Raw genomic sequence first — 27379 nt, 5'->3', positions numbered from 1 at the left:
AACTTCATTGAAACATACATGATTCTTGGGGAATTTGACAGAGTATATGTGGAAAGGTGTTTCCCCTTGTGGGAAAGTCTAGGACCAGAGGGCATTATGTCAGAATAAGTGATTTTACATTTAAGATAAAGGTGAAGAGGCATTTCTTTTCTAAGGGTAGTGAATCTGGGAAAATCTTTACCATAGAGGGCTTTTCAGGTAGGATCATTAAGTATATTACAGCCTGAGGTAAACTGATTTTTAATCAGCAAGGGAATCCAGGGTTACGGAGAAAAGACAGGAAAGTGGAGATAGGGAGTACCATACCATTCCTGATCTCACTGAATGACAGAACAGACCCAATGGGCTGAATGGTCTACTTCTACCCTTTCCTTTTATAGTCTTATGGATAAGCACATAATTAAAGGCTAGTTTGTTTGAAGACCAATAGGAACTGGTGTGATCAGTCTAAAGATGTAAATACTTGGCTATTGTGCTCTGTGAAATTATACATTTTACTTCTTTTCTGCTTTCCATTTTTTTATAATATAAGCTATCGCTTTGTTTTTGTCTTAGTTTTGATTCTTGGTATGCATAATGGTAGGTTTTACTTTAAAAGAAATCTGCAGCTTCAGGCACAAATAATATCTAGCGAAACAAAGTTCACTTTAGAATGTATTCAGTGTATTTTACTTATTCTATTTCAAATATTTATCTGTTATTTCCTTTGAGTTTAGAACTGCATGCTGCCCAGTTATTCAATTTTAGCTCTTGATTTTTTACAAACACAGACATAATGAATTTCATTGACCTCTCTTTGAAACTAAATTTTCAAATTAGAAGCAGGAGAAGTTCATTGCCAATAAATGATGGCTTTTCCGGCTGTTCTATGATCAGAAATATCAGAAACATTAAATGATTGGAAATCAATGTTCACACTTAATGGCTTACTAACACGCAAGTAAAATATCACCGATGCTAGTTAAAGTAAGAAGAACAGATACAAGAACTGAAATTGCTGGAAAAGCTCAGCAGATCTGGCAGCATATGTGGAAAGAAATTAGGGTTAACATTTCTTATCTGGTGACTCTTCCTCAGAACTGAGCAAAAGATGGGGTGAGGTGAGTTGAGATTTTCCAGCAGTTTCTGTTTTGTTTCTTTTGGTTCTTATGAAAAACAGATGTTGGGAATACTCAACTAGACTGGCATCTATGGAGAGAAACAGTTGATGTTTCAGATTTATGACCCTTCATGGTGAGCGTATCCTATCCTAAAGGAACTTAATTATCACTTTGGAACTAATGTCCAAGTGATAAAATTTTTTTTACGAATGTATGAAAATTGAGAATGTGGAAGGTTATCCGACTTGAGAACCTATTCCGTCAAGAGTCCCATTTTAATTTTGTGGACTTCTTCCTTTACTACCTGTGAAGCATTTTTAGGGAATGATGACCTAGTTCTCCATCTCGCTATACTCTTTGTCCTTGTGTCACCATCTGAATTGATTCAGTTTCTTGTTTGTTTTGAAACTGCTAATTAACTCCAAATTAGTTGCTTTATCCATGAATTTGTCATTTAAACTTGACTTGGTCTTCTAGGCTATGAGAAAACGGAGGATGCTTCTGAAAAAACTTCACTGGCTGATCAAGAGGATATGAGAATAATATTTATTAATCGACCTCAGCTTATAAAATTTTGTAGTAACCATGTCAGGTAAGAATAATCTTAATTTAACTTTTTGTTGCAAGTCTGTAACTTTTTGATTTTCTCCTATTTAGACTGCATCTGAGCATACATTTGTTCTTCTTGTGGTATATTATGTCAAGTGTCACATTGATTGCATTATCCCATCTAGGTAAAGATTTCCATGTCCACAGTTAGCTACTAATGTTGTTTATAAATAATTAATACAAGTGAAAATCTGTCCCAATATATTTCCCACAAGTTAATGATGGTCTATATATGAGTTGAAGCATAGTGCAATGTTGAAAATATGTTTAATGCCTTTTCTTACTCATTGAGAAGTGGAGAAATGAAATTGAGAATTTCTATGTGGACAATCCCATTTGTCTGACATAAATTTGTCATATAACTCCAGGAAAATGGCACAAACGTTAACATCAAATTTTTGGGCATGAGAATCATAAGAGATCTACCAAAGTTTTATTAACTAATCAATTCATAATATAGGAAATGAAATTATTGAGGGAGAAATTGGATGCGTGAATTTATTTTTAAAGAAACGGTAGTGGAGATCGAAACTAGCTGACCATATTTAGCAGGACTAGTCAATTAGTCCTACTTCCCCTCAAAGGTTCTCTCGTTTCTCGATTGCTATCTTTTTTCTATATATTGTTTTTCACTATTTAGAAAGTACCTTTTAGTACCCATTAGGAACACCCTTGCTCTTCTCTGTATTAGAATCTCAGTTTTCCCCAGTTACACCTATTTTCTATCTATTACTTTTGATCTTGAATTATACACTTTAATCTACACTGCTTAAAATGCTGCTTTGGGTCATTTGTAATATGTAATTCTCTATCCTATCATCTATGGTATTCACACATACCCTGAATATTTAAGACCACAACACAGACTATTTTGGTACACTACTCATTGCATTCTACCAATTGAAGTATTTTCCCCTATCTCAAGTGTCGTCTGGCTAAATAATCTAACGGGTCAGGAGTTTGTTTTCAGTTCCTTAAGTTGAAACAATAGGTAACAGTCTCTTCTAGAACTTCATACAAAGTCTCTTATAAGGAATTTAGTCAGTAAGATCTATAGACATTTCTTTGCCCAAGAGGAGGGGGGAGTGTAGTGATAATAAGGACCATATTTTACTGGGAAAATGGGTTCAAATCCCACCATGACAGATGGTCAAATTTGAACTTAATAAAAAGCTGCAAGAAAGACCTGACCTAATGGCAGCAAGGGCAGCTGATACATGACAGCACCACCACCTGCAAGTTCTGTTCCAAGCCCCACACCACCCCGACTTAGAGCTAAATTGGTGTCCCTCAGTCAAAATCCTGGAATTCCTTTCTAAAACAGCATTGTTTTCGTGAAATTGACTGCAGCACTTCAAGAAACAGCTCACTACTATCAGGAGTAGTTAAGGATAGCCAATAAATTCTGGCCTCACCAGCAAAGTCCACATCCTGCGAACTTTTTTTTAAAATTCTGGTTTTCCCCTTCTTCCCTTTCTTAATAGTGGCATGTAATTTTCCAATCTAAAATAATCATCCTGAGAGAGAAATTTGGAAGACAATGTAGGTCAGAAAGTATTCACACCTACTTCTTTTAAACTGGGATGAGAACAATCTGAACCTGGGGATTTCGCTCCTTGCCATTGATTCCTTCATTACTTTATCTGCTCACAATTACTTTGTTCAGTTCCTGCCTCAATGATTAATATTTCCCTTGGTAGGTCTGGCGCGTGAACCTTTCCCCTATTGTTGTTATTCATTCAAAGTAATTCTGTATGTCTGTCATTTATTCGCTTAAATTTGCAGCACTACTGTTATCAATTTGCAGGGGACACATATTGTTTCTTGCCATTTCCTTTTCACTGTGCAATTTTAAAGAAAGAAGCTGCCTATAGTACTGGTCACAGTTTATTGCTTCACCACATGACAGCTTAGATGAATTCAAGGTGACTTTTAACCTTTTGGAAGAACTTTAAATGCAGGTCTTTTCTGTGTTAGTAATAATCAACAGTAATTTTTTTACAAATTAAGAAATCACATTATCTTGATGTTTAACTTGGGAAACTTGCAACACTAGTTGCTATTTTTGATATGCAATTAGATTAAAATTGTTCATGGGATTCACAATATCCACCAGCAGTTATAATAATTATAATAGAGTAAACAATTAATTCAGTACTAGGTGGAGAAATATCTATTTCACTACCTCCTGAGAGAAAAGAAGTTCAGCAGTCTAGCTGGGCTACTTTTTAAATTCATTCTTGGGATGTGAGCATTTTTTTTGACAACGAAGTTTTGACTATCTAGTTCATGTTGGGATGATATGGGGCTTGTAAATGTTGGTGTTTTCATGTACTTGCTACCTTGTCCATTTAGATAGTAGAGCTTGCAGGCTTGGAAGTGGAGTTATTACAGCATATCTTGTAAATAATATGGACTGTTGCCACCTTGTATCAGTGATGAATGGAGTGAATATTAAAGGTGCTAGATGGGGTGTCAATCAAACTGGCTGCTCTGTGCTGAACTGTGTCAAGTTTTTTGTGTTGTTAGAATTACGCCCATCCAGGCAAATGGAGAGTATTCCATCACACAATCTGATTTGTGCTTTGAGGAGTCACTGCAGAATTCCTACTTTCCTACCTGTTCTCACAGTATTTATATGACAAGAAATGGCGGTATTTACACTGATGACAAGAGATGGGCAAGGAAAAGAGTGAATGATCAACAAGGAGAAAGTGAGGAGTGCAGGTGCTGGAAAAGCACAGCTGATCAAGTAGCATCTGCAGAGCAGGAGATAAAAGGAGGTGTTAAGGCCCTAAAATTATTGAAATTGATATTGAGTTCTGAAGGCTTCATAGTCCCCAAGCAGAAAATGAGGTGCTGTTTTTCCAGGTGGTGCTGAGCCTCGCTGGAGCACTGCAGCAAGCCTGAGACAAGAACGGGGCAATATGTTGGAGTGGCAGGCAACTGGAAGCTTGGGGTTATTTTTTAACAGACCGAATGTAGTGCTCTGTAAAGTGGTCACCCAGTCTGCATTTTGTCTCCCCAGTGTAGAGAAGACCACATTATGGGTGGTACAGTGTCTCTCAGTGTCAGGGACGCGGGTTCAATTCTACTCTCAGGTGACTGTGTCTATGTGAAGTTTGCATGTTATCCCCAAGTCTGTGTGGGATTCCTCCGAGCGCTTGGGTTTCCTCCCACAATTCAAAGACATGCAGGTTAGGTAGATTGGTCATGCTAAATTACTCCATAGACCTGCAGATGCTTCAATATGATTTTTCACACTACAGTGCTGGGTTCCCTCATCAATGAGAATGAGGATATTTGGAAGGTTTATATTTCTTTGAGTCATTTAATCGACTACTGCCTTTCATGACTGCATATGACAGGACTGCAAGAGCTTAGATCAGACCAGTTCATCATGGAGCATGTCTTATCCTCTGTTTAATCTAGTATCACTAGTTAGAATTTGCAACCTAACCAGATCTAAAGGAGTTGACTAGCATCTGGCAGAAACCTCAAAATAAAATGTTGTGCCTGTTGTAATATTGTCTAATTTCAGTAATAATAATTGTGAAATAGTAGCAATGTGTTTACAATGCCAAGTTCCTGCTCAAATAATTGTGTGAACCGTTGATGAGAACAGTTTGAATTTAATGTATTCAGATACACACTGCATAATGAAGTGTGCAAAATATTCCATACAGCAGGTATAGTTAATGAATTATGAAAAGAGTTTGGATTAGTGCACTGTGCTTTATGACTCATCAGATTATGAGTTGAAGCTTGACTATTATTGACTGAAGTGACTTGCAGATTGATTAAATTCTCCTATTGAAAAAAGCAGTAAAATAATATTTGCTTATTCTCTATCCTCTTGTAGCTCATATTTACATACTCCTACAAATACATGGTTTGATAACTGGTATGTCCAGTTGCATTTGTATGCAAATAAAGCTTATGATGACACAAATGTTCCCCTATGAAAATATATGTATATAACATATCTATCTATCTATTTATACATGCCATCTAAATTCATTCTATTTAGCAGATGTTGGCCTAAAATCTGTGAATTAATTTGTTCTATCTTGTTTCTTTTTAGCACTGCAAAATACAATCCACTTACATTCTTACCAAGATTCTTATACTCTCAGTTCAGGAGAGCAGCCAACTCATTTTTCCTTTTCATAGCCCTTCTCCAGGTAAGCTTGCATAATGATCATGCATAAATCAAAATATTTTTTTCCCACTTTTTGATTCGATGAAAAATATGTTTTTCAGTCAAACATTCTAGATAAAATCCTCACTCTTCACCTTCCCCACACCCTTGCATTCAAAAATTTAAACTGTAGCAATGGTGTTTTCCTGATTTTGTGATTGTGTTGACTGGATGTAGTATGTCTTATATTGTTATCCTTTTCCAGAACAGAGGTGTGCTTTTTTCTTTTCCTCTTAATTCTTCTAATATGTAGCCTGAAACTAATTCTTGAGAACAGTAGGTAGTCAAATAATTTGAATTTGTTGTTGGCATCGTGCTTAAGCACTTCAACTGCTAGATGACAAGAATATACAAAAATAAAGAATTTATGTAATTGTTCATAATATAACATAGATCCAGCATGTGCAAACGTATATCATTCAGAGTGACACTGATAAATTAAAGAAACAGACAAGAGAAAGGCTGATGTGTCTCGTTACATATAAACGTAAGGTAATTGAGATTGGAAGAGGAATTATTTATCCAATGAATTGATGCTGTTAGTAAGTATTTCTACGTATCACTCCAACCAGAAGTTAAGGGGGGTTATGACCTTGATCAATGCAAGTTATCTTTTGTCTGCAATGTGCAAACCATCAAAATGCCTGTTGAATTTGTCTATATAATAATTCGCTCTCTAGAAGTAATTTTAATGGAAGTGAAATCTTCAACATATGAAGAAGTATTGAAGAAATAGAGCTGCTTTCTCTGTCATAACATTTAAAGTCAGTGCCAGTTTCCAAATATACAACAGCAGCAATAGCAAACTAATAAATCAGTAAACTGAAGTTCCACTAACACCAGACATAATTTGTAAGCTTATAATTTAGATTTTACTCCCCAATTTTGAATATTTAAACATAACATTAATAATTTACTACTAATAATAATTTGATAACATCAAGAGTACAACTCAATTCATAAACTAAAATTAGAACTAAATATATATAAACTCAAAAACACATGTTAATTTTAAAAAATAAATACAATTATTTTCCTCCTTTTTTGATAGACAGGTGCCTCTGTGGCATTTAGCTCCTGTAAGCACATCTTAGGCTAATATTCCCATTTGCCACATTATCAGAGATGTCATCTTTTGGATGAGGTGTTAACCAACACTTGCATCTGTCTGTCATGTCCAGTTGGACATGAAAGATTCAGTGTTACTTTCCAAGGTGAGCAATGGCGTACTTCCATTTTGGTACAACTATAAATAAGTTATACATGATTTGTGAGGTTCCCCTACTTCAAATTATTTGAAAATTCCTTCTTTTCCTGGATAACTGAGTGATATTGTTAATGGTTCCTTTTGTTGGGGTATAGTGCCCTTCTTTTTAATTTGTCAGTGTCACCCAGTTCTTTTAAAAAGAAATATGAATGCAACCTTTCTTCCTCCCAAATCCAGTCCCTTTGTCACCTTAAGTACTTGAACACGTGATTGCCTCTTAAAATAAAATCCATGCTCACCTCTGTGATTCCATTTGTGAACCCCTCTAATTAGGTTTCCGTCCTGCCAAAGAACTGAAAGAGCCCTTTTTGTGGTTCCAAATGATCATCTTGCTGTAATCTCCCTCCTCATCCTTCTTACTCCATCTGCAATCTTTGTTGCAGTTGACAGCACAATTCTCCTCCTATGCTTGTCCAATGTTGTCAGCTGAGTGGAGTTGGTGTTACACAGTTCCATCACTTTGCCAAGTATTCTGAAGATTTACAAACTCAGGAGGATGCCATTCCATCCTTTTTTTTGTGAAATAGGGAGATAGCGCTATTGAAAGGAAATTCTGATCAGCACTCCTTCAGAAATAGGGAACTGTGTTTCTACTCTGACAGTTCTTTGGCAGTATAGAGCTGTCAGAAGAAGGCAAACCATGCCTATTTTCACAATCTGATATTTAAAGATGTAGACAGCTGCTTTGACACCTTTGGTCAAAAAGGTAATTGCTTGGTAATTGTGATGTTTGGATTCTTGGAGGATTGGGTGGCAGGTGGGTGCCTGGATGCCAGCTGGGAGGAAAGAGGATTCTGAGGGATATTATACTATAGGACCAAGTAAGTAGGTTACCAATTGGAAGGGGGTTAGATGCTAGTTGGTAGGATCTAAGAGCCAATTAAGTAATGCAGTTTTTAAGGTGGGTTGGAGACATTAGGTCCTGCGGAACTGTGCACACACACATCCATGTCCTTCCAGTCCAGGTAGAAGGGAATAGATTGGAGTTTCGACTCCGTGGTAGGAGATGAGGTTATCAGGGTTTAGGTTTACATGTGAAGCAGAGTGGGGTTGTCAGGTCCAGGGGATTTGGGGAGAGGATGGGTATTTAATCAGTCTGGGGGAGGTGTAGTTGGGGTGGGAGGTGGGGGATAAATATCTGAAGTAAAAAAGATAGGTCTGTTAAATTGGTACTCAGGAGTTGCACTGTGGAAGTTATAATTTAACTTTTTCAGAGTAAATATTTTACTTAATGTTTTTGGAACCATCTGAAGCTTCTAATTTAAATGGAAACTCACGTGTTCCAGGTACAGAGGAATTGTACTACGGAATCTTCAATTTCCCAGACAATTTCTACAGAGTTTGCTGTGATGGCAATTTTGCAGGGTCCCCATGAACAGTTCCTGCTGGAAAAATTAGTGTCTAGTCATTGGAAAATTGAGGCCCCAGTGTTTAACAACTTCCTACAATTACACCAAGCTGCCATATCCACCTCATCACCCTCCCAACTCTTACATCATTCCCTCTGATTATCATCACAGACCTCTCCTTGTCTCAATCTGTACTTTTTCTAAGTGTTGCTGTGTGTTGGCGTTATTCAGAAACACGAGATCTGTTTATCCATATGGATTGACAGTGCCCAGCTCTGTCTCACCACTCTTGATGCCTCTACTGTGCCTGATTTCTGGAGTTAATCCCTGAATGTAAAGTAAACTAAATGTCCAGGCCCAGTGTTTTGTAACATTACGTGTACAGATAGAAACAACTAACATTTAGCAGGATGGTATTTTGTATTTAATATCCTGTCTTCCTCTCTTGTTTAGCAAATCCCTGATGTTTCTCCAACTGGCCGCTACACGACACTGGTTCCGCTGTTGTTCATTCTTCTTGTGGCTGCCATTAAAGAAATCATAGAAGATATTGTAAGCAATCACCCATTTAAATAATCTTAAAGCAATTATTTTTCTGTATGTTTGGAGCTTGTTCAGAAAAGAGACTTTGGTTGGAGATAGTTAATATTGAGGAAGAAGAGTCTTGTTAAAATGTTTAATTGGAATGACCTAATCTACTGAGTTAGTATGATCCTGGATTGCTAAGTTGTGAAGTAATGGTGAGGAGAAGCTGCGAATTCAGCTGGGCCGAGAAACAGACTCCAACAAAACAGAGGCCAATGAATCCTCCTTAAACCACTGCCTGTAACTGCAGCAAGTACAGCAGAAACTGCCAGGCCACAGTGTGATTCCTGAGCTATGCCAGGTCTAGTCTAATACAGAAGTGACCATCAAAGCATGAACCATCTCAAGGATGGAAGGCTGCTTCAGCATCTGCTAAACAAATTCATTTCAAAGTATGTGGAAATGTTGGGAAATAAATCCAGCGACCCGATCAAGCATCGTTATCATGCAATGTTGGAAAATAAGTGCAATGACTGCATGAAGTATGTTGCATAGCAGTGGAAAGTGGAACCAGTCAGGAGAGCAGGTACCTCTGCTTGCTTTTTTTTTATCAATTTGTATGTCTCCAATCATTTCAGAACTTGGGGGATTGGCCGTATCTGGATTTGATGATGGGCTGCTTCTCTTCCTAGCTTCTGTTCAGCTGGAGGCATCGTGGAAGACATCAGAACATTCTAGGTGTAAATAATACAAAGTACAATATTCTTGAGCACCAACTGAAATGTTAGGACAGCATTCTAACTAATCAAAGATGGAGGACGAGATAAACACTGTAAGAGCTGTTCCTTTTTTTTGAGTTACTTTAGGTGTTGGGGGTGATTTCCTAGAATTCCAAGAGCAACAATTACTGTTTTATATGCTGTTGCATTGTTTTCGAACTTTGGGGAGCGAAAATATCAAAACAGCGGCATTTTAAAAAAGAGGAAGACAGACAAAGACAATGACTACATGGTCAGAGAAAGAAACCTGCACAGCTGTCTGACAGAGCAGTGAATCTGCACAGTTGCTGCCTTTGCTGTTTGAGTTCAAATATCTCTCGACGTCAGTGTGTGTATAGGAAAAATGAACAAACAGGGAAATTCACAGCTAACCTTGGAGGAACCTGTGTGGGAGAACTCTCAGCACAGGAGCAGGTCTGTGCATAGTTTTTAAGTATAACCTTGCTGTAAATCTACCGTAGTGAGTAGAGTGGATTCTTTTTGATTGCATGTTATGTTGAGATTGGTCTCTTGATTAAATTTTAAACATACCAACAATAAGTACTGACTTAGACTGGAGCAGTGTTTTTTTTTAAAGAGTAGTAAGACATTGCTATTTTCTGGGTTTGAAGATTGTGAAGGACCAAAGATGGCCTTTAGTAGAGTGATGTGCTCTTCCTGTCAGATGTGGAAGTTTAGGGAGAGTTTCCATTTTACTGATAATTATGTCAACAGGAAGTGCCTTTGGTTGCGAATCCTCTCAGATCACATGGATCAGTTGGATCGACAGTTGAAGGCAATAAGGAATTTACAGGAGCTGGAGGTTTGATGGATGACAGGTATAGGAAGGGAGGAAAGCCACAGATACAGCTAGGTAATGGGTAAACTCCAGGAAAGGTAGGAGGGGAAGGCAGGTAATGCAGGAGTCTCTTGTGGCTGTCCTCATCTCAAAGAAATATACTGTTTTGGAAAATGTAGAGGTGATGGACTGTCAGGGGACCATAGCACAGATAACCTGGTTTCTGGTACTGAAAATGGCTCAATGTCAAGAGGGGTACGTCAGGTTCCAAGTGACTGATTGTGATAGGGGACTCTATAATCAGAGGTACACACAGATGTTTCTGTGGCCGGCAGCGAGAAATCAGAATGGAATGTTGCCTCCCTGGAGACAGAATCTAGGATATCATGAAGTGGGTGCAGAATGTTTTGAAAGGGGAGAGGAACCAGCAGGAGGCCTTTGTACACATTGGAGCTAACGACATAAGAAGGCAAAAGGATGAGATTCTGAAGGGGACAAAATAGAAAGTTAGGCAGGAATTTTAAAAAGAGGTCCTTGAGGGTAGTAATATCAAGGTTACTCAGTGTGCTTCAAGCTAGTGAGGGTAGGAATAGGAGAATAAAGCAGATGAACGTGTGGCTGAGGAGCTGGTGCAGGGATGATGGATTCACATTTTTGGATCATTGGATTCACTTCTGGGGTAGAATGACCTGTACAAGATGAACCAGTGGATGTGATAGGGGATTTTAACTTTCCAAATATAGACTGATATTGCAATAGTGTTAAGGGTTTAGATAGAGAGGAATTAGTTAAGTGTGTACAAGAAAATGTTCTGACTCAGTATGTGAATGTTTCTTCTAGAGAAGGTACAAAAATTGACCTATTCGTGGGAAATAAGACAGGGCAGATGACTGAGGTGTCAGGAGGGTGTACTTTGGAGTCAGTGACCGTAATTTCCTTAGTTTTAAAATAGTGATGGAAAAGAATAGACTGGATCTAAAAGTTGAAGTTCAAAGTTAAAGGAAGGCCAATTTTGACGGTATCAGGAAAGAACTTTCAAAAGTTGATTGGGGTAGATGTTAGCAGGTAAATGGATCGCTGGAAAGTGGGAAGCCTTCAAAAGTGAAATAATGAGAGTCCAGAGACAGTATGTTCTTGTTAAGGTGAGAGGCAAGGCTGGTAGGAGTAGGGAATGCTGGATGACTAGAGAGATTGAGGTTTTGATTAAGAAAAAGAAGGAAGTATATGTCAGCTATAGACAGCAGAGATTGAGTGAATCCTTTGAGTATAAAGGCAGTATGAGTATACTTGAGGAAAATCAGGAGGGCAAAAGGAGACATGAGATAGCTTTCGCAAATAGGGTTAAGGAGAATCCAAAGGGATTGTATAAATACATTAAGAACAAAAGAGTAACTAGAGAGAGAATGGGGGTGCTCAAAGGCTTAGTAAGGCAGCCCATGTGTAGAACCACAGGAGATGGGAGAGACACTAAATTAGTATTTTGTATCAGTGTTCTCTGTGGAGAAGAATATGGGAGATACAGAATGTGGGGAAGTAGATGACGACATCTTGAAAAATGTCCTTATTACAGAAGAGATGGTGCTGGATGTCCCCAGGACATGATCAGGTGTGCCCCCGAACTCTCTGGGAAGCTAGGGAAGTGACTGCTAAGCCCCTTGCTGAGATATTTGGATCATTGATAGTTGGGTAAGGTACTGGAACACTGAAGGGTGGCTAACGTAGTGCTACTATTTAAGAAAGGTGGTAAGGAAAAGCCAGGCAACTATAGACCAGTGAGCCTGACATTGGTGGGGGGTGGGGGGAGAGGGGAGGAGGAAGTTGTTCAAGGAAATCCTGAAGGACAGGATTTACATGTATTTGGAAAGGCAAGGACTGATTAGGGATAGTCAAAATGGCGTTGTGTTTGGAAAATCATGTGTCATGAAATTGATTTATTTTGGGAAGTAATGAAGAGGACTGATGAGGGTAGAGCTGTGGATGTGATCTATATGAACTTAAGCAAGGGTTTCGATAAGTTTCTTCATGGTAGACTAGTTAGCAAGATTAGATCTGGGTGTGTGGAATGCTCTGCCCCAGGAGGCAGTGGAGGCCCAGTCTCTGGATTCGTTGAAGAAAGAGTTGGATATAGCTCTCAAGGATAGTGGAATCAAGGGTTATGGAGATAAGGCAGAAACAGGATACTGATTGAGGATGATCAGCCATGATCATAATGAATGGTGGTGCAGGCTCGAATGGCAGAATGGCCTACTCCTGCACCTATTGTCTATTATCTCATGGTATACAGGGAGAACTCACCACTTGGATGCTCGCCAACTGGCTGGGAGGTAGAAGCCAGTGGGTGATGGTGGAGGGTTGTCTTTCAGACTAGAGGCCTGTGACCAGTGTTGAGCCACAAAGATTGGTGCTGGATCCACTGCTTTTCGTAATTTATATAAATGATTTAAATGTGAACGTTGGAGGTATAGTTAGTAAGTTTGCTGGTAATGTCGAAATTGGAGGTGAAGTGGACAGTGAAGAAGGTTGTCTTAGAGTACAACAGTATCTTGATCAGAAAGGCCAATGGACTGAGGAGTTCAAGATACAGTTTAATTTAGATAAAGGTGAGGTGCTCCATTTTGTAAAAGTAAATCCGAGCAGGACTTATACACTTAATGGGATGGTGCTGGAGAGTGTTGCTGAGCAAAGAAATCTTGGAGTCAGGTTCTTAGTTCCTTGAAAGTTGATTCACAGGTAGATAGGATAGTGAAGACGGTGTTTGGTATGCATTCCTTTATTGATCAGAGTATTGTGTATAGGAGTAGGGAAGTCATGTTGTGGCTGTACAGGACATTGGTTCGGCTACTTTTAGAATATTGTGTGCAATTCTGGTATCTCTCCTATTGGAAGGATGTTGTGAAAATTGAAAGGGTTCAGAAATGATTTACAAGGATGTTGCCAGGGTTGAAGGGTTTGAGCTATAGGGAGAGGCTAAATAGGCTGAGGTTGTTTTCCATGGAGTGTCAGATGCTGAGGGGGAACCCTTAATAGAGGTTTACACAATTATGAGGGGCATAGATAGGATAAATAGACAAGGTCTTTTCCCTGGGATGGGGGAGTCATGGAGGGCATAGGTTTAGGGTGAGAAGGAAAAAAAATTGAACAGACATTAGGGACTACTTTTTCAAAAGGTGGTGCATGTATGGAATGAGCTGCCACAGTCTGTGGTCGAGGCTGGTACAATTTACAACATTTGAAAGGTATCTGGATGGGTTTATGAATAGGAAGGGTTTAGAGGGATAATGGGTCAAGTGGTAGTAAATGGGACTAGATTAGGTTCAGATATCTGGTCGGCATGGATGAGTTGGACCAAAGGATCAGTTTCTGTGCTGTATCTTTCTATGACTGTGTGGCTAGATGTACTAAATATGTTTGAATCACCTATCTTTTCCCTCAGCCATGAATTTCTAATGGGATGAACAGATCATTCTCAAATACCTGTAATAAAAGCAGTGCTGAGAGTGCCAGATAAGACACCCAGGATCTGAAAAATAAAACAAGAATGTTGACATTTGAGTAAGATGTGAACTTCTGAAATTTGTTTCCAAGTTGGTATTATACTGACTCTTGTCCAATTGTAAGCTGTCATGATGCAATTTCTCCATGCTACAAACTGGAATATGGATTTGTGACACATGACCTGTCATTTATCCGACCTATACTGCATACGTGAAATGTGTATTCTAACACCCAGATTGAATGTGTAAATATGAATAATAGACTGTAATTTAATACGCCACAGCACACAGTAAGTAGCAAATACAATCCATTCTGACCCACATTCCCACTGAGTTGTTCTTTTGCCAAGAGATTTGTTTTATGAACTAGCTAAAATTCCTTCAGGCTCAAGAGAACTGTAGCTTTGATGCCTTCCACTTGAATGGTCTCAACTATTTTTTACAACAATTTCCCTTTTTTCTTGTAATGTTACATTCTTTTTATAATGAGTTAATTTCCAGGGAAATGCATTTTTCATTGCAGCATTAGTTCCTAATGAACTATCCACATTGACTGAACTGTCATGAATTTTGCATGTCAATATAGCTTGTAATTTTGAATGTAAGTTTGCTCGCTGAGCTGGAAGGTTTGTTTTCAGACGTTTTGTCACCATACCAGGTAATATTATCACAGAGCCTCTGGTGAAGCACTGGTGGCATGGCCCACTTTTTATTTATATGTATTTATTTGAATATACTGTATAGGAGGCTCACTGATGTTACGTAGTATGGTGATGAAACATCTGAAAACAAACCTTTCAGCTCAGTGAGCAAACCTACATCCAGAACCTCAGCCTGAGCTACAAATATTCTCAAAACTCACTAATAGCTTGTAATTGTCAATAGATGTTGGCTTTAATTTTAAGCTGCTTTTGCTACTGTGATGGAATAATCTATTTATAGCGTTCGAATAACAGAGAATAGATTTCATTAACTGCACCTGGCAAAGCTTAACAGATGACATGCAGGTGTTCCAAACATTTATATTAAAGTGGAGACATGTAATCCATAAGACAATAGGAGCAGAAATTAGGCCATTCAGTCTCCTCTGCCATCCAATTGTGGCTGCTAAGTTTCTCGGCCCTATTCTCCCACTTTCTTTCCATAACCTTTGATCGCCTTTACAATCAAGAGCCTATCTATCTCCGTCTTAAATATACTCGATGACCTGGCCTTCACAGCCTTCTGTATCAGTGAATCCACGTTATAATGTTGATGGGTGGGGTAAGAAACATAATTATAATTGTCTTGCTATTGTGCAGTCAACATCTGAATAGGAAATTTTAAAAACAATATAACCTTTTGAGACTATGCACAGATAGATAGCTTAACAAGTATATTGAAAATGAGATTTGATACACAGCAAAGTGGCATGTTTTTTGTTTCATTTTATGGAATGAGTAGGGTGGGAAGATGAATTTTTAAAAGCCAATTCAGGATAAATGTACAGTCTTCATGTATTCTATAAGAAATGGTTTACAGTAATACCTAATTTTGCCTAATGAAATCTTTTGACGAGTTATTATTGGTTAGCATTAACTACAGATCTAACTGTGGTGCCAGGGTTAATAAAATAGATGTAAAAGTAATTTAACTAAAAAAAACATGTTAAACACGTAACAGGATGGGTGCTATGACACAGTTACAGCATGTGGGAGCTCTTGCATTTGCAGTATTTACAATTTGTGTAACTTCAGTTCAGAGATTATCAGCTGAAGTCTGAACTACAGACACTGCAACAGATTAGGGAGGGGAAGTTACTGAGAGTCTGTATTCCAGGGATTATGATCAAGTCTTCTAATTTGATCAGTCATTAGGGAAAGGACATTGTGACAGAATGAGGCAGATAAAGGAGCTATCGTAATCTCCAACAGTTCAAGGTTTCTCCTTGATTACATGAACAAGGAATGTAGTGGTTATAAAGATAAAGTGAGTCCAGAATGTTATGTTGCTTATCTGCAGCCAGGCTTCAGGACATCTACTCAGGTCTGGACAGGAAAGTCAAATAGGAGGGAAAGGATCCTGTTGTTCAGGGCCATGTAAGCAATGACATGAGCAGGACGAGAAGCGAGGGAGAGGGCGTGTGGGGTGGTCAGCACACTAAAAAGCAGATCCATGAAGTGTAATAATCTCTGCATAATGAATATTGAATAAAGTGAATATTTTAAGGCACAAGTAGATTTATTGTCGTTAGACAAGAGAATCGAAGATAATTGAGGCTAGGTGAGAATGTGGAATTCAGAACACAAACCGTTTACTAAATTGGCTGACAGTAAGGTATTCTCTGTCAGTCTATTCAAGAGGTGAACAAAGACTTCTTTAGATCATGTAGGGACCCTTGAAAAGCTTGTGGCCAATCTCATTTGGGATCTCAAGCCTGGCTGCAAATGACATAGCTTTATTGCTGCCAGGCCTTGACAATCCCTGAAGGCTTTCTGGCTTCATGGTTGAAGTGGTATTTGATGTCACTGATGTTGACGAACTAGAGGGAAAAAATCAGGTCCACTGCCATTGGCTGCAGTTCATCGTTTACACTGACCTGGAGAAGAGTTTACTGCAGATCATGAATAGCTATTTAATAGCCCCTCTCCATGTGGTCCACTATGCCCTCTGATGCAAATATGCCCCCTCAAAAGTGTAACCCAGTGGCTACAGAACAGCTGTTTGAGTTTCAAATTTGTGATATCTAAGAACATTAATACTTGTCAGGGTTTATTTCAGCATCCATAGTAAACGGCCACACATTTCAACATTGTCTACAATGTGTGAATCCTTGTGAGATGATACTACACCGCCTGAATTTGGATTCCTCCTTGATTCAGTCATGATAATGAATTAAATAAACCTTCTCAATACCTCAAAAGTTCACAGGACATCCTTAAACTGTTCACTAAAATATCATATAGGCATTGTGTAAGTAGCCAGCTAAGGAAAATATTGGATCTTTTAAAATCCCAAAGTGAAATCTTTATGCAGAGACAGAGGGCATAGATAAAGTATTAAATGATTACTTCAATGAAGGTTAGAAGAGTTGTGGATGCGATAGCAAAGAAATACTAAAAAATATGAGTATTATTGAAGGCTGGTATCACTTGGTCCAGATCAAATATATTGATTACTGAAAAAGGGAATGTTAGAAATAGCAGTGGTATTGGCCATACCTTTTCAGCTCGTTGAAAATACATGTTGTGCCAGATGACTGATGCTTACTAAATTTCAGATTATTCCAGAAGAGGGAAAGGAATAAAGGAAGAAGCCACCGGTTAGTTGGTCCGATATCAATGGTGAGACAGTTTTCAGGAATAAAGATAGATTTCCATTTGAAAAAGCATATGTTAATCACAGAGGTTTGTTAAAGTGGATTTGTAAAGTCAAATGAGATATAACTAACTTAAGGTAACAGAAAAGTTTGGCAATGTGCACATAGTCATAGAGCTGTACAGCATGGAAATTGGTCCAGGCCAACCAGATATCCTGAATTAATGTAGTCCTATTTGCCAGCTTTGGCCTCTCTCCCTCTAAATCCTTCCTCTTCATATACCCATCCAGATGCCTTTTAAATGTTGTACTAGTACCAGCCTCCACCACTTCCTCTGGCAACTCATTCCATGCACACACCACCGTCTGGGTGGAAAGGTTGCCCTTAGGACCCTTTTATGTCTTTCCCTTTCACTTTAAACCTATGCCATCTAGTTTTGTACTCGCCTACCTGGGAAAAATACCTTGGCTATTTACCCTATCAATGCCCCTCATGATTATGTAAACATCTATACAGTCACCCCTCAACCTCCAATGCTCCAGGGAAAATAGCCCATTCAGCTTTTCCCTATAGCTTAAACACTCCAACCCTGACAACATCTTTATAAATCTTTCTGAATAATTTCAAGTTTCACAACATCCTTCCGATTAGCAGAGACCAAAATTGAACGCAGTATTCCAAAAGTCACCTAACTGAAGTCCTGTGCAGTTGCAACATGACCTTCTAACTCCTATGCTTAATGCACTGACGAATAAAGGCAAGCATACCAAATGCCTTTTTCACTATTCTACCTAACTGCGACTCTACTTTAAAGGAACTATGAATCTTCACTCTAAGACCTCTTTTTGTTTTCAGCAACACTCGACCAAGACCTTACCATGAAGTCTATAAGTCCTGCCCCGCTTTGCTTTTCCAAAATGCAGCTCTTCACATTTATCGAAATTAAACTCCATCTGCCACTCCTCGGTGCACCGGCCCATCTGCTCAATATTCCATTGTACTTTGAGTCAACCTTCTTGGTTGTCCATTGCATCACCAATTTTGGTGTCATCTGCAAACCTATTAACTATACCTCCTATGTTCACATCCACATCATTTATATATTTGTCATATATATGACAAATGTCAGTGGACCCAGCACTAATCCTTATGGCACACCATTGGTCATAGGCCTCCAGTCTGAAAAGCAACCCTTTACCACCACTCTCTGTCTCCTATCTTTGACCCAGTTTTGTATCCAAATGGCTACACTCCCTGTATTCTATGTGATCTAACCTTGCTAACCAGACTACCAAGCAGTACCTTGTCGAAAGCCTTACTGAATTCCATATAGATCATGTCCACCGCTCTGCCCTCATTAATCCTGTTGTTGCTTCAAAAAACTCAATCAAGTTAGTGAGACATGATTTGCCACACACAAAGCGTAAATCCTGTCATAGAGTCATCGAGATGTACAGCATGGAAACAGACCCTTCGGTCCAACCTGTCCATGCTGACCAGATATCCCAATCCAATCTAGTCCCACCTGCCAGCACCCAGCCCATATCCCTCCAAACCCTTCTTGTTCATTTAACCATCCAGATGCCTTTTAAATGTTGCAATTGTACTAGCCTCCATCACTTCCTCTGGCAACTCATTCCATACACGTACCACCCTCTGAATGAAAACGTTGTCCCTTAAGTCTCTTTTATATCTTTCCCCTCTCACCCTAAACCTATGCCCTCTAGTTCTAGACTCCTCGACCCCACGGAAAAGACTTTGTCTATTTATCCTGTCCATGCCCCTCATGATTTTGTAAACCTCTATATGGTCACCCCTCAGCCTCCAATGCTCCAGGGAAAACAGCCCCAGCCTGTTCAGCCTCTCCCTTTAGCTCAAATCCTCCAACATCCTTGTAAATCTTTTCTGAACCCTTTCAAGTTTCACAACATCTTTCCGATAGGAAGGAGACCAGAATTGCTCCAATAACATATCCACCACTGATGTCAGGCTCACCAGTCTATAGTTCCCTGGTTTTCCTTACCACATTTCTTGAAATATGATCTTTCAGAAGGCATTCGAGAAGATGCCACACAGCTTTTAAAGGTGAAAGCCTGTGAAATTAAGGAAAAAATGGAGGCATGAATACAAAGTTGACTCAGTAACTGGGAGCAAAGGATAATCTTGGATGGATGTTTTTCAAGAGGGTGATGCAGTAGTTTGCCGCTGTAACCAACAGCTGCTGCTGTTAGTTGCTGGTCCAGGGTGCAGTATTTTAACATTTGCAGATGGTACAAAACTTGGCAAAGAATAAGCAAGGTATGAATCATGTATAGGCTTCAGGATATCATGGACAAATGGTGAAATGGACAGAGGCAGGGCAGGTTCAGTGGAAAGTCACAATGGGTCAAATGTTTCTTAAGACGTCATAACAGAATTGAAGTGTTAATTCTATTTCCCTCTCTATAGATGCTGCCAGACTTGATCATTTTCAGGCATTTTCTGTTTTTTTATTTCAGCTTTTCAGCATTTGTTGTTGGGCTAATTCGCTGCCTTTTGTGTTAAGATTCAACGAATAAGTTGCATAAAGCCAGTTCAGTCAAATACTCTGTTCAGCTAAGCCTTTAACTTTGATTCGAGGATCATCCTCTGTCATTTCCAAACAGACCCCACCACCAGGGATATATTCCCCTCCCCACCCCTATCAGCGTTCCGGAGAGACCATTCCCTCCGCGACTCCCTCATCAGGTCCACACCCCCCACCGACCCAACCTCCACTCCCGGCACCTTCCCCTGTAACCGCAAGAAGTACAAAACTTGTGCCCTCACCTCCCTCCAAGGCCCCAAAGGATTCTTCCATATCCGTCGCAAATTCACCTGCACCTCCACACGCATCATTTACTGTATCTGATGCACCCGATGTGGTCTCCTCTACACTGGGGAGACAGGCCGCCGACTTGCGGAAAGTTTCAGGGAACACCTCTGGGACACCCGCACCAACCAACCCAACCGTCCCATGGCTGAACACTTTAACTCCCCCTCCCACTCCGCCAAGAACATGCAGGTCCTTGGCTTCCTCCATCGCCAGACCCTGACCACACGACACCTGGAGGAAGAGCGGCTCATCTTCCGCCGAGGAACCCTCCAACCACATGGGATGAATGTAGATTTCTCCAGCTTCCTCATTTCTCCTCCCCCCACTTTATCTCAGTCCCAACCCCCCGACTCAGTACTGCCCTCTTGACCTGCAATCTTCTTCCCGACCCCTCTGCCCCCACCCCCTCTCCGGCCTATCACCCTCACCCTCACCTCCTTCCACCTATCGTATTCCCAGCACCCCTCTCCCTAATCCCCTCCCCCCTACCTTTTATCTCAGCCCGCCTGTCACACCAGCCTCATTCCTGAAGAAGGGCTTTTACCCGAAACGTCGATTCTCTTGCTCCTCGGATGCTGCCTGGCCTGCTGTGTTTTTCCAGCATCACATTTTTCAACTCTGGTCTCCAGCATCTGCAGTCCTCACTTTCTCCTATTCAGTACCTGTCCAAATGTCTTTTAAATGTTGTAACTGTTCCTGTGTCTACCACTTCCTCTGGCACTTCATTCCACATATAAACCATCCTCTGTGTGAAAAATTTTCCCTCCAATCCTTGTTAAAATTTTCTCCTCTCACCTAAAAAAAATGCACCTTAGTTTTGAACTCCCCTCCGAGAAAAGGCCTTTGTCTTCATCTTATCTATGTCCCTCATGACCTTATAAACTTCTATAAGGTCACCCCTCAACCTCCTTTGGTGGCTAATGTGTAAGAAGCAAGCAAGGGGTAGGTGTCAAACAGGTTCCAAAGCAGGTGGGGTGAATTTTGAGACTTTTTGATTTAAGTTCAGGAATTGACAGCTATATGGCAGTGTCTGAAACAGAAATTATACTCTCTGTGTATGTGATTAGAATGCTCAATTTCTGTTTGAGATTCCTTCATGGAATTAGACTACTCTGAGCATAGTTGATGCCAGGTCTGCTACATTCAGGATGATTGTGTGTAAATGAGATCTTCTAAACAAGTGGCTTTTATAGGACCATTGGAGGTTGCTACCTAAAATTTAAGTTTTTAATGGGTACTTAATCTGTACTGGAATCAAGAACAATAGGAGTGCTTAAGAGCCAGATGGTATGGGGGAGTTCTATTATCATGAGCATATGTTTGTTAACTCTACATTCTGAAGAGCTCCTGCCTTTTTTAATTTTGCTTTAAACTGATGGTACTTTATCAGTTGATATGTTAGTATACTGGTATGAGGATGCATTTACCTGACTATGATCCATATCCATTGTGTCTACTGTACAAATATGAGCATTTCAGCCAGCACCATTTTTGGAGTATCAATTAGCTCCTGTCCATTTTCCTTCTCATTCTGACATCTTGGCCATTCTTAATTTGAATTGCCCCCTGATTGGTTATTATATATTTTGAATACTTGCAAAGCCTTGGAATTCCTTCTTTAAAACTTCTTCTCACTAGCTATTTCCTCATTTTAGATGCTCCTTAAAACCTTTCCCTTAAAGAATTTGGTCATCTGCTTTAATATTGGCTTTTGTGGTTCGATTACAAATTTTTGCTTTAGAATATTACTACAAAATGTCTTAAGACTTTTTTTAAAGACTGTACATAAATAGAGGTTATTACTGACATGAATCCTCTATCAGAATTTTTGGGTCTGAGCTAAGATTTCTGGTTGGCATAGCCTTGATTGGTGACAATGGTTGAAGAAACTGCAAAATAAGGCAGAGGTTGACCGTGTTAGAGATGGTTTGGATGTTTATCGCATCCAATGCCATATGGTTCTATTCTATAAAAGGGGTTTTAAACAGGTAATCCTATCATCTCCTCCACTCCCAATGTTTTGCCACATCAAAGTTATCTTTCTCTCTCAGTATTTCCAAATTCTGTCTGACAACCTCATCCACTTTTCATTGGTCCTATCACTGATTTCCCTTCCCATGATCCTTTCATATACGAGCCCATATTCTCCCCATGCTGTAGTAATTGGAACCAGATGGACCTTGTTGACCAAGGTACCTGATTGGCATTATTAACCTGGGCCAATCAGGAAAGCCCTGGCCTGCCAGTTCTCATTGGGGAACCATTGTTTCACTGGCTGGTAGCAACCCGTGTGTTACTCTTTTTTTGTTTTATTGTGAGAAAGGGCTATATTGATTTTGTGGCACTCTGGTTTTCAGTATCTGCGAAAAAAAAATGCCTGGAGAAACTTGAAGATGCTTCAAGAAGTAGTCATATCAAGCAGTAGTCTCTCTGCAATACACAATTCAGCCAGTCCTTCCAGTCACTGAGTGCCACATTCAACAACCATGGTACAAAGGCAATATGGAAAAGGAGGCAAATAAGAATGGTCTTGAAGTTTTGAATTATTTCTCAGTAAAAGGGATGACTGATTCTGTATAGAAAAGCCAGGAGATTAGAATCGCCTCAGTTCAGAGGACTGACTCCAAACTGGCTGGCCACACCCAGTGTACCGTGCACCAGTGGATACTGGCCTCTGCAATTATTTCACATGACATCATCTAGGTCATCCAAGTGCTCCTGTCATGATAGGTGTTGACTTGTACTTCTTTCAAATTAGTGTGCTGTATTGTAGCTCATGAAGAGTATACTTAACATTGTGAAGATTATATGTAGATCGGCTGATTGTTTTGCTAATCACTTCTGTTCAGTCAACTAATGTGACCCATCAGATGCTTGCCACTTTAATTTTCTGTTCTATTTCCATTATGATCCCTTTGTCCAATGTCCTAATTGTTCTAATGAAACTTAATGGAACATTTGAGTTCAACAAATTTGGATCATAAGTACTGCTCTTATTTTCCATCAGTGTTAATTCTGCTAATGCCATTTAAGTCTGCTTAGCCCCACCTTTTGTTTCTTATCTTCTCCCATTGCCAACTCTTTGCACTTTGCAACATGATCATCTTCTTTTGATTTAATTCACTTCTGCCTTCCAGCCTATCGGACCAGACATTTCCTTTTAGGTTTATTTCTCTCTTCCCCCTCATTCCTCTCTCTTTTGAACTTCCCTGTATACTTGACACTCTAATGTTTTCCAGGAATGCTTCCATATTTTTCTTCAAAATAGTGTTTATATGTGCCTGAAATGCTAAACAGCTTTCTGACTTCAACATCTTATCTGAAAGAAGTAGCTCCTACCATACACCATTCTGTCAGTTCAGCGATTTAGTGTTAGTCTTGGTTTTGTGCTCAAGCCCTGGATTGAACCCGGACCGATCTGACTTGGAGGAGAGCAAGAGGGAGGAGCTGCTGTTGGACTGGGGTGGACAAAGTTTTAAAAAATCGCATAACACCAGGTTATAGTCCAACAGGTTTATTTAGAAGCACTAGCTGCTCCTTTATCATGTGGTTGTGCAGTGTAAGACCATAAGACACAGGATTTATAGCAAAAGGTTACAATGTCATGCAACTGAAATGATGTTTTGAACAAACCTGCATTGTTGTTAAGTCTTTCATCTTCAAGAATGGGTTACAGATCTTGGTTCATTAATATGTAAATCCCAGAACTTCCTTTAAGTCACCTTCTCGAGATCAATTTAAGATTTTATAACAAAAGGTGTAATCTCAGCTCAGACAATGCATTAAAGGTGTGAGGTTAGAGTCTGTCTGTATCTCAATCTTGAGTCAGACTGGTTCTATTTCCAAAGTGGAATTTACAAAATATTACATGTATTGACTGCCTGCAGACTGTGCATTTTTTGAGCAAAATAGAATGTATCTGCAAATATAATTGTGCAAATGCAAATTCACCCCATAAACTCGTGTGTGCGTGCGTGCATGCATGAGAGAGAGAGTGCACACACACACCTCTCTCAGGCTTGTACTCCATCACACCCACCCACACACACATTACCATGCTTTCACACACGTAAATACACACACTCATTCTCCCGTATGCACTCCGATTCTCACTCTCTTGCGCTCGCTCTCACTTGCACGCATAACACACATAAGTGTATGGGGTGAATTTGTATTTGCAGAATTAGGATTTATGGGATTGACATAATAGTGAACCAAGATCTGCAACCCATTCTAAAAGATGAAAGACTTAACAACAAGGCGGGTTTGTTCAAAACATCATTTCAGTTGCATGACACTAATCTTTTGCTATAAATTCTGTGTTTTATGGTCTTATGCTCCACAGCCACCTGATAAAGGAGCAGCGCTCCAAAAGCTAGTGTTTCCAAATAAACCTGTTGGACTATAACCTGGTGTTGTGTGATTGTTAACTTGGAGGTGAGTGTATAACCAACTGACCCACAGATTGATGTGTGATTCACTTTAGATTAGATTAGATTACTTACATTAGATTACTTACAGTGTGGAAACAGGCCCTTCGGCCCAACAAGTCCACACCGCCCCACCGAAGCGCAACCTACCCATACCCCTACATCTACCCCTTACCTAACACTACGGGCAATTTAGCATGGCCAATTCACCTGACCTGCACATCTTTGGACTGTGGGAGGAAACCGGAGCACCCGGAGGAAACCCACGCAGACACGGGGAGAATGTGCAAACTCCACACACAGAGTCGCCTGAGGCGAGAATTGAACCCGGGTCTCTGGCGCTGTGAGGCAGCAGTGCTAACCACTGTGCCGCCCAACTTACTTGCCAGTAGCATGTGCTAATAGCATTGTCTCAATCGTGACTGGCTCATTAAATCAACTAAAATTCCTTTGATCATTCCAAATGTTACTTAGGTAACTGGTAAATTTTGAGCTCAAACATTCAAATGAGCACTGACCCATGCATGCATTTATCAGACCAGGAACAAGCTTTGATTAAAGGTACAATGACTTTTTTTTTAAACCTCAATTCTTTGTGTCTGATGAGGCCTAGTGCCTCCCTGATACTGAGTTCGACGACAGCTTTGCAAAAATGGTAACAGTCAAAATAGTCTTCCCAAAAGGTGTTTTGTTCAATTTGCCAGTGAAGACACTGATTAGATACTGGAATGGAGTACGCTATCAAATAAACTATTTTCTGTGTCAGCAAATGCTGGGGAAAGAACACTGCTAACAAAAAATAAATCTTTACTAAATTTCTTTGTCTTAGTTTCTTTATCTTGTGGAGCAATATGATAGAAGTGATATGAATCGAGGAAATACATCCAGTTTGTGGCACCCAAAAAAAAACCTCAGGTGTTTGAATTGCCATATAGACATACCCATCCCACACCATGGTTAAGATTTCCCACCTTAATTTAGGCATGTTTTTTTTAAAGGAAGTCAAGACTCTTGCAGCAATCAGGTGAACAAGTTGTTAGTCAGTTATATCTTCTCTGTGGTGAGACAGTACAGTAGGTAACTATGCAAGCTTGAAGAAATAGCGAAATAATTTGGATTGACAAGCAATTAGCTGGTGAACAATTAATGAAGTTCAGACATTTTCCTCTGAATCATGTGTTTGCATTCTATGTAGCGATTCTGCAATTTAGAGGAATAAAGACAGCCTGTTGCTGCTGGGATTAGAAATTGTTACAATATTGATGGGCATAAGTTGCTAATAAAAATATATAGTATATTGTTTCCTATAATAGAAGAGAGCAATAAACAATTTAGCCATGACTATTATATTGCATTCCATCATTCATGAATAATCATTTTCACAGTGAATAAAATTAAAATAATAATCAATTAGAAAATCATTAGCATTTATATCACCTTCGTGTCCTAAGGGTGTAACAAAGTACCAACTAAGGAATTTGTTTTGAAGTTTACTCAGTGTTTTATATATCACCTTGCAGTCCATTTGTACATAGCCATGTCCCACATGGCAATGGAATGAATCATCATTTAATCTACGTGAGTGATGTTATTTGAAGGATGAAGATTGAGTAAGGCGTAGACAGTACTTATTGAGGTCACTCAGAATATAAAGACAGATAGCAAATGTTTCTACAAACATATAAAATGAAGAAAGAGTGGCTAAGATAAATGATGGTCCTTTAGAGGATGAGAAGGGGGATTTAGTAACGGGATATGAGGAAATGACCAAGGCATTGAACAGGTATTTTGTGTCAAACTTCACAGTGGAGGATGTGAATAACATGCCAGTAATTGACAAGGAGACTAAGGTGGTTGGGGTTTAGATTAGAGTGGTGCTGGAATGGCCCTTTAAACAGTGGCCATTCCTGATGAAGGGCCTTTGCCCAAAACGTCGATATTCCTGCTCCTCGGATGCTGCCTGACCTGTGCTTTTCCAGCACCACTCTAATCTAAACTCTGGTTTCAAGCATCTGCAGTCCTCACTTTTGCCTAAAGTGGGTGGGGACCTAGAAACGATCATTATCAAGAAAGAGGTAGTGTTTTGCAAGCTAATGGAGCTAAAAGTAGACAAGTCTCCTGTTCCTGCTAGAATCCATCCCAGGCTACTAAAAGAGGTGGGAGAAATAGCAAACCCACCCACTTGTGGTAATTTTCCAAAATTCACTGAACTTTGGGGCAGATCAGCAGATTGGAAAATAGCAACTGTGACACCACTGTTTAAAAAAGGGGCTAGACAAAAGATGGGAGTTTATAGACCGGTTAGCTTAACTTCTGTAGTGGGGAAAATGCTTGAATTTTTATCAAGGAAGAAATAGCAAGACATCTAAATAAAAATTGTCCTGTTGGACAGATAACAGCATGGGTTCATGAAAGGTAGGTCATGACTAACTAATCTACTGGAATTCTATGATGCCATTTCAAACACAGTGGACAACAGGGACCCAGTGGCTGTGATGTATCTAGATTTCCAAAAGGCTTTCAACAAGGTGTCGCGCAAAAGGCTGCTGCATTAGATGAAGATTCGTGGCGTTACAGGCAATGTATTAGCATGGATAGAGGATTGGTTAACAAACAGGAAGCAAAAAGTGCAGATAAATAAGTGTTTTTCTGGTTGGTGATCATTGACTAGTGGTGTGCCTCAGGGATTAGTGTC

At 39.6% G+C, this 27379-nt stretch overlaps 1 protein-coding gene across 2 annotated transcripts in view; it reads left to right on the top strand.

The window, feature by feature from the left end:
* Positions 1-27379, top strand: part of atp8a1 (ATPase phospholipid transporting 8A1) — a 355098-nt gene that overhangs the window by 56340 nt on the left and 271379 nt on the right. For both annotated transcript variants that reach the window (XM_072568277.1, XM_072568286.1), the window contains exons 2-4: positions 1578-1692; positions 5794-5893; positions 8980-9078. In XM_072568277.1, coding sequence (XP_072424378.1) covers positions 1578-1692; positions 5794-5893; positions 8980-9078 — 314 coding nt within the window. The remainder of the gene's footprint in view (positions 1-1577; positions 1693-5793; positions 5894-8979; positions 9079-27379) is intronic.

This window comes from Chiloscyllium punctatum, chromosome 1 (genome assembly GCF_047496795.1).
Source record: "Chiloscyllium punctatum isolate Juve2018m chromosome 1, sChiPun1.3, whole genome shotgun sequence".
Classification (NCBI taxonomy): Eukaryota; Metazoa; Chordata; class Chondrichthyes; order Orectolobiformes; family Hemiscylliidae; genus Chiloscyllium; species Chiloscyllium punctatum.
Note: the sequence above shows the minus strand (reverse complement) of the source record. Positions and strands in the feature narration are given on the sequence as shown.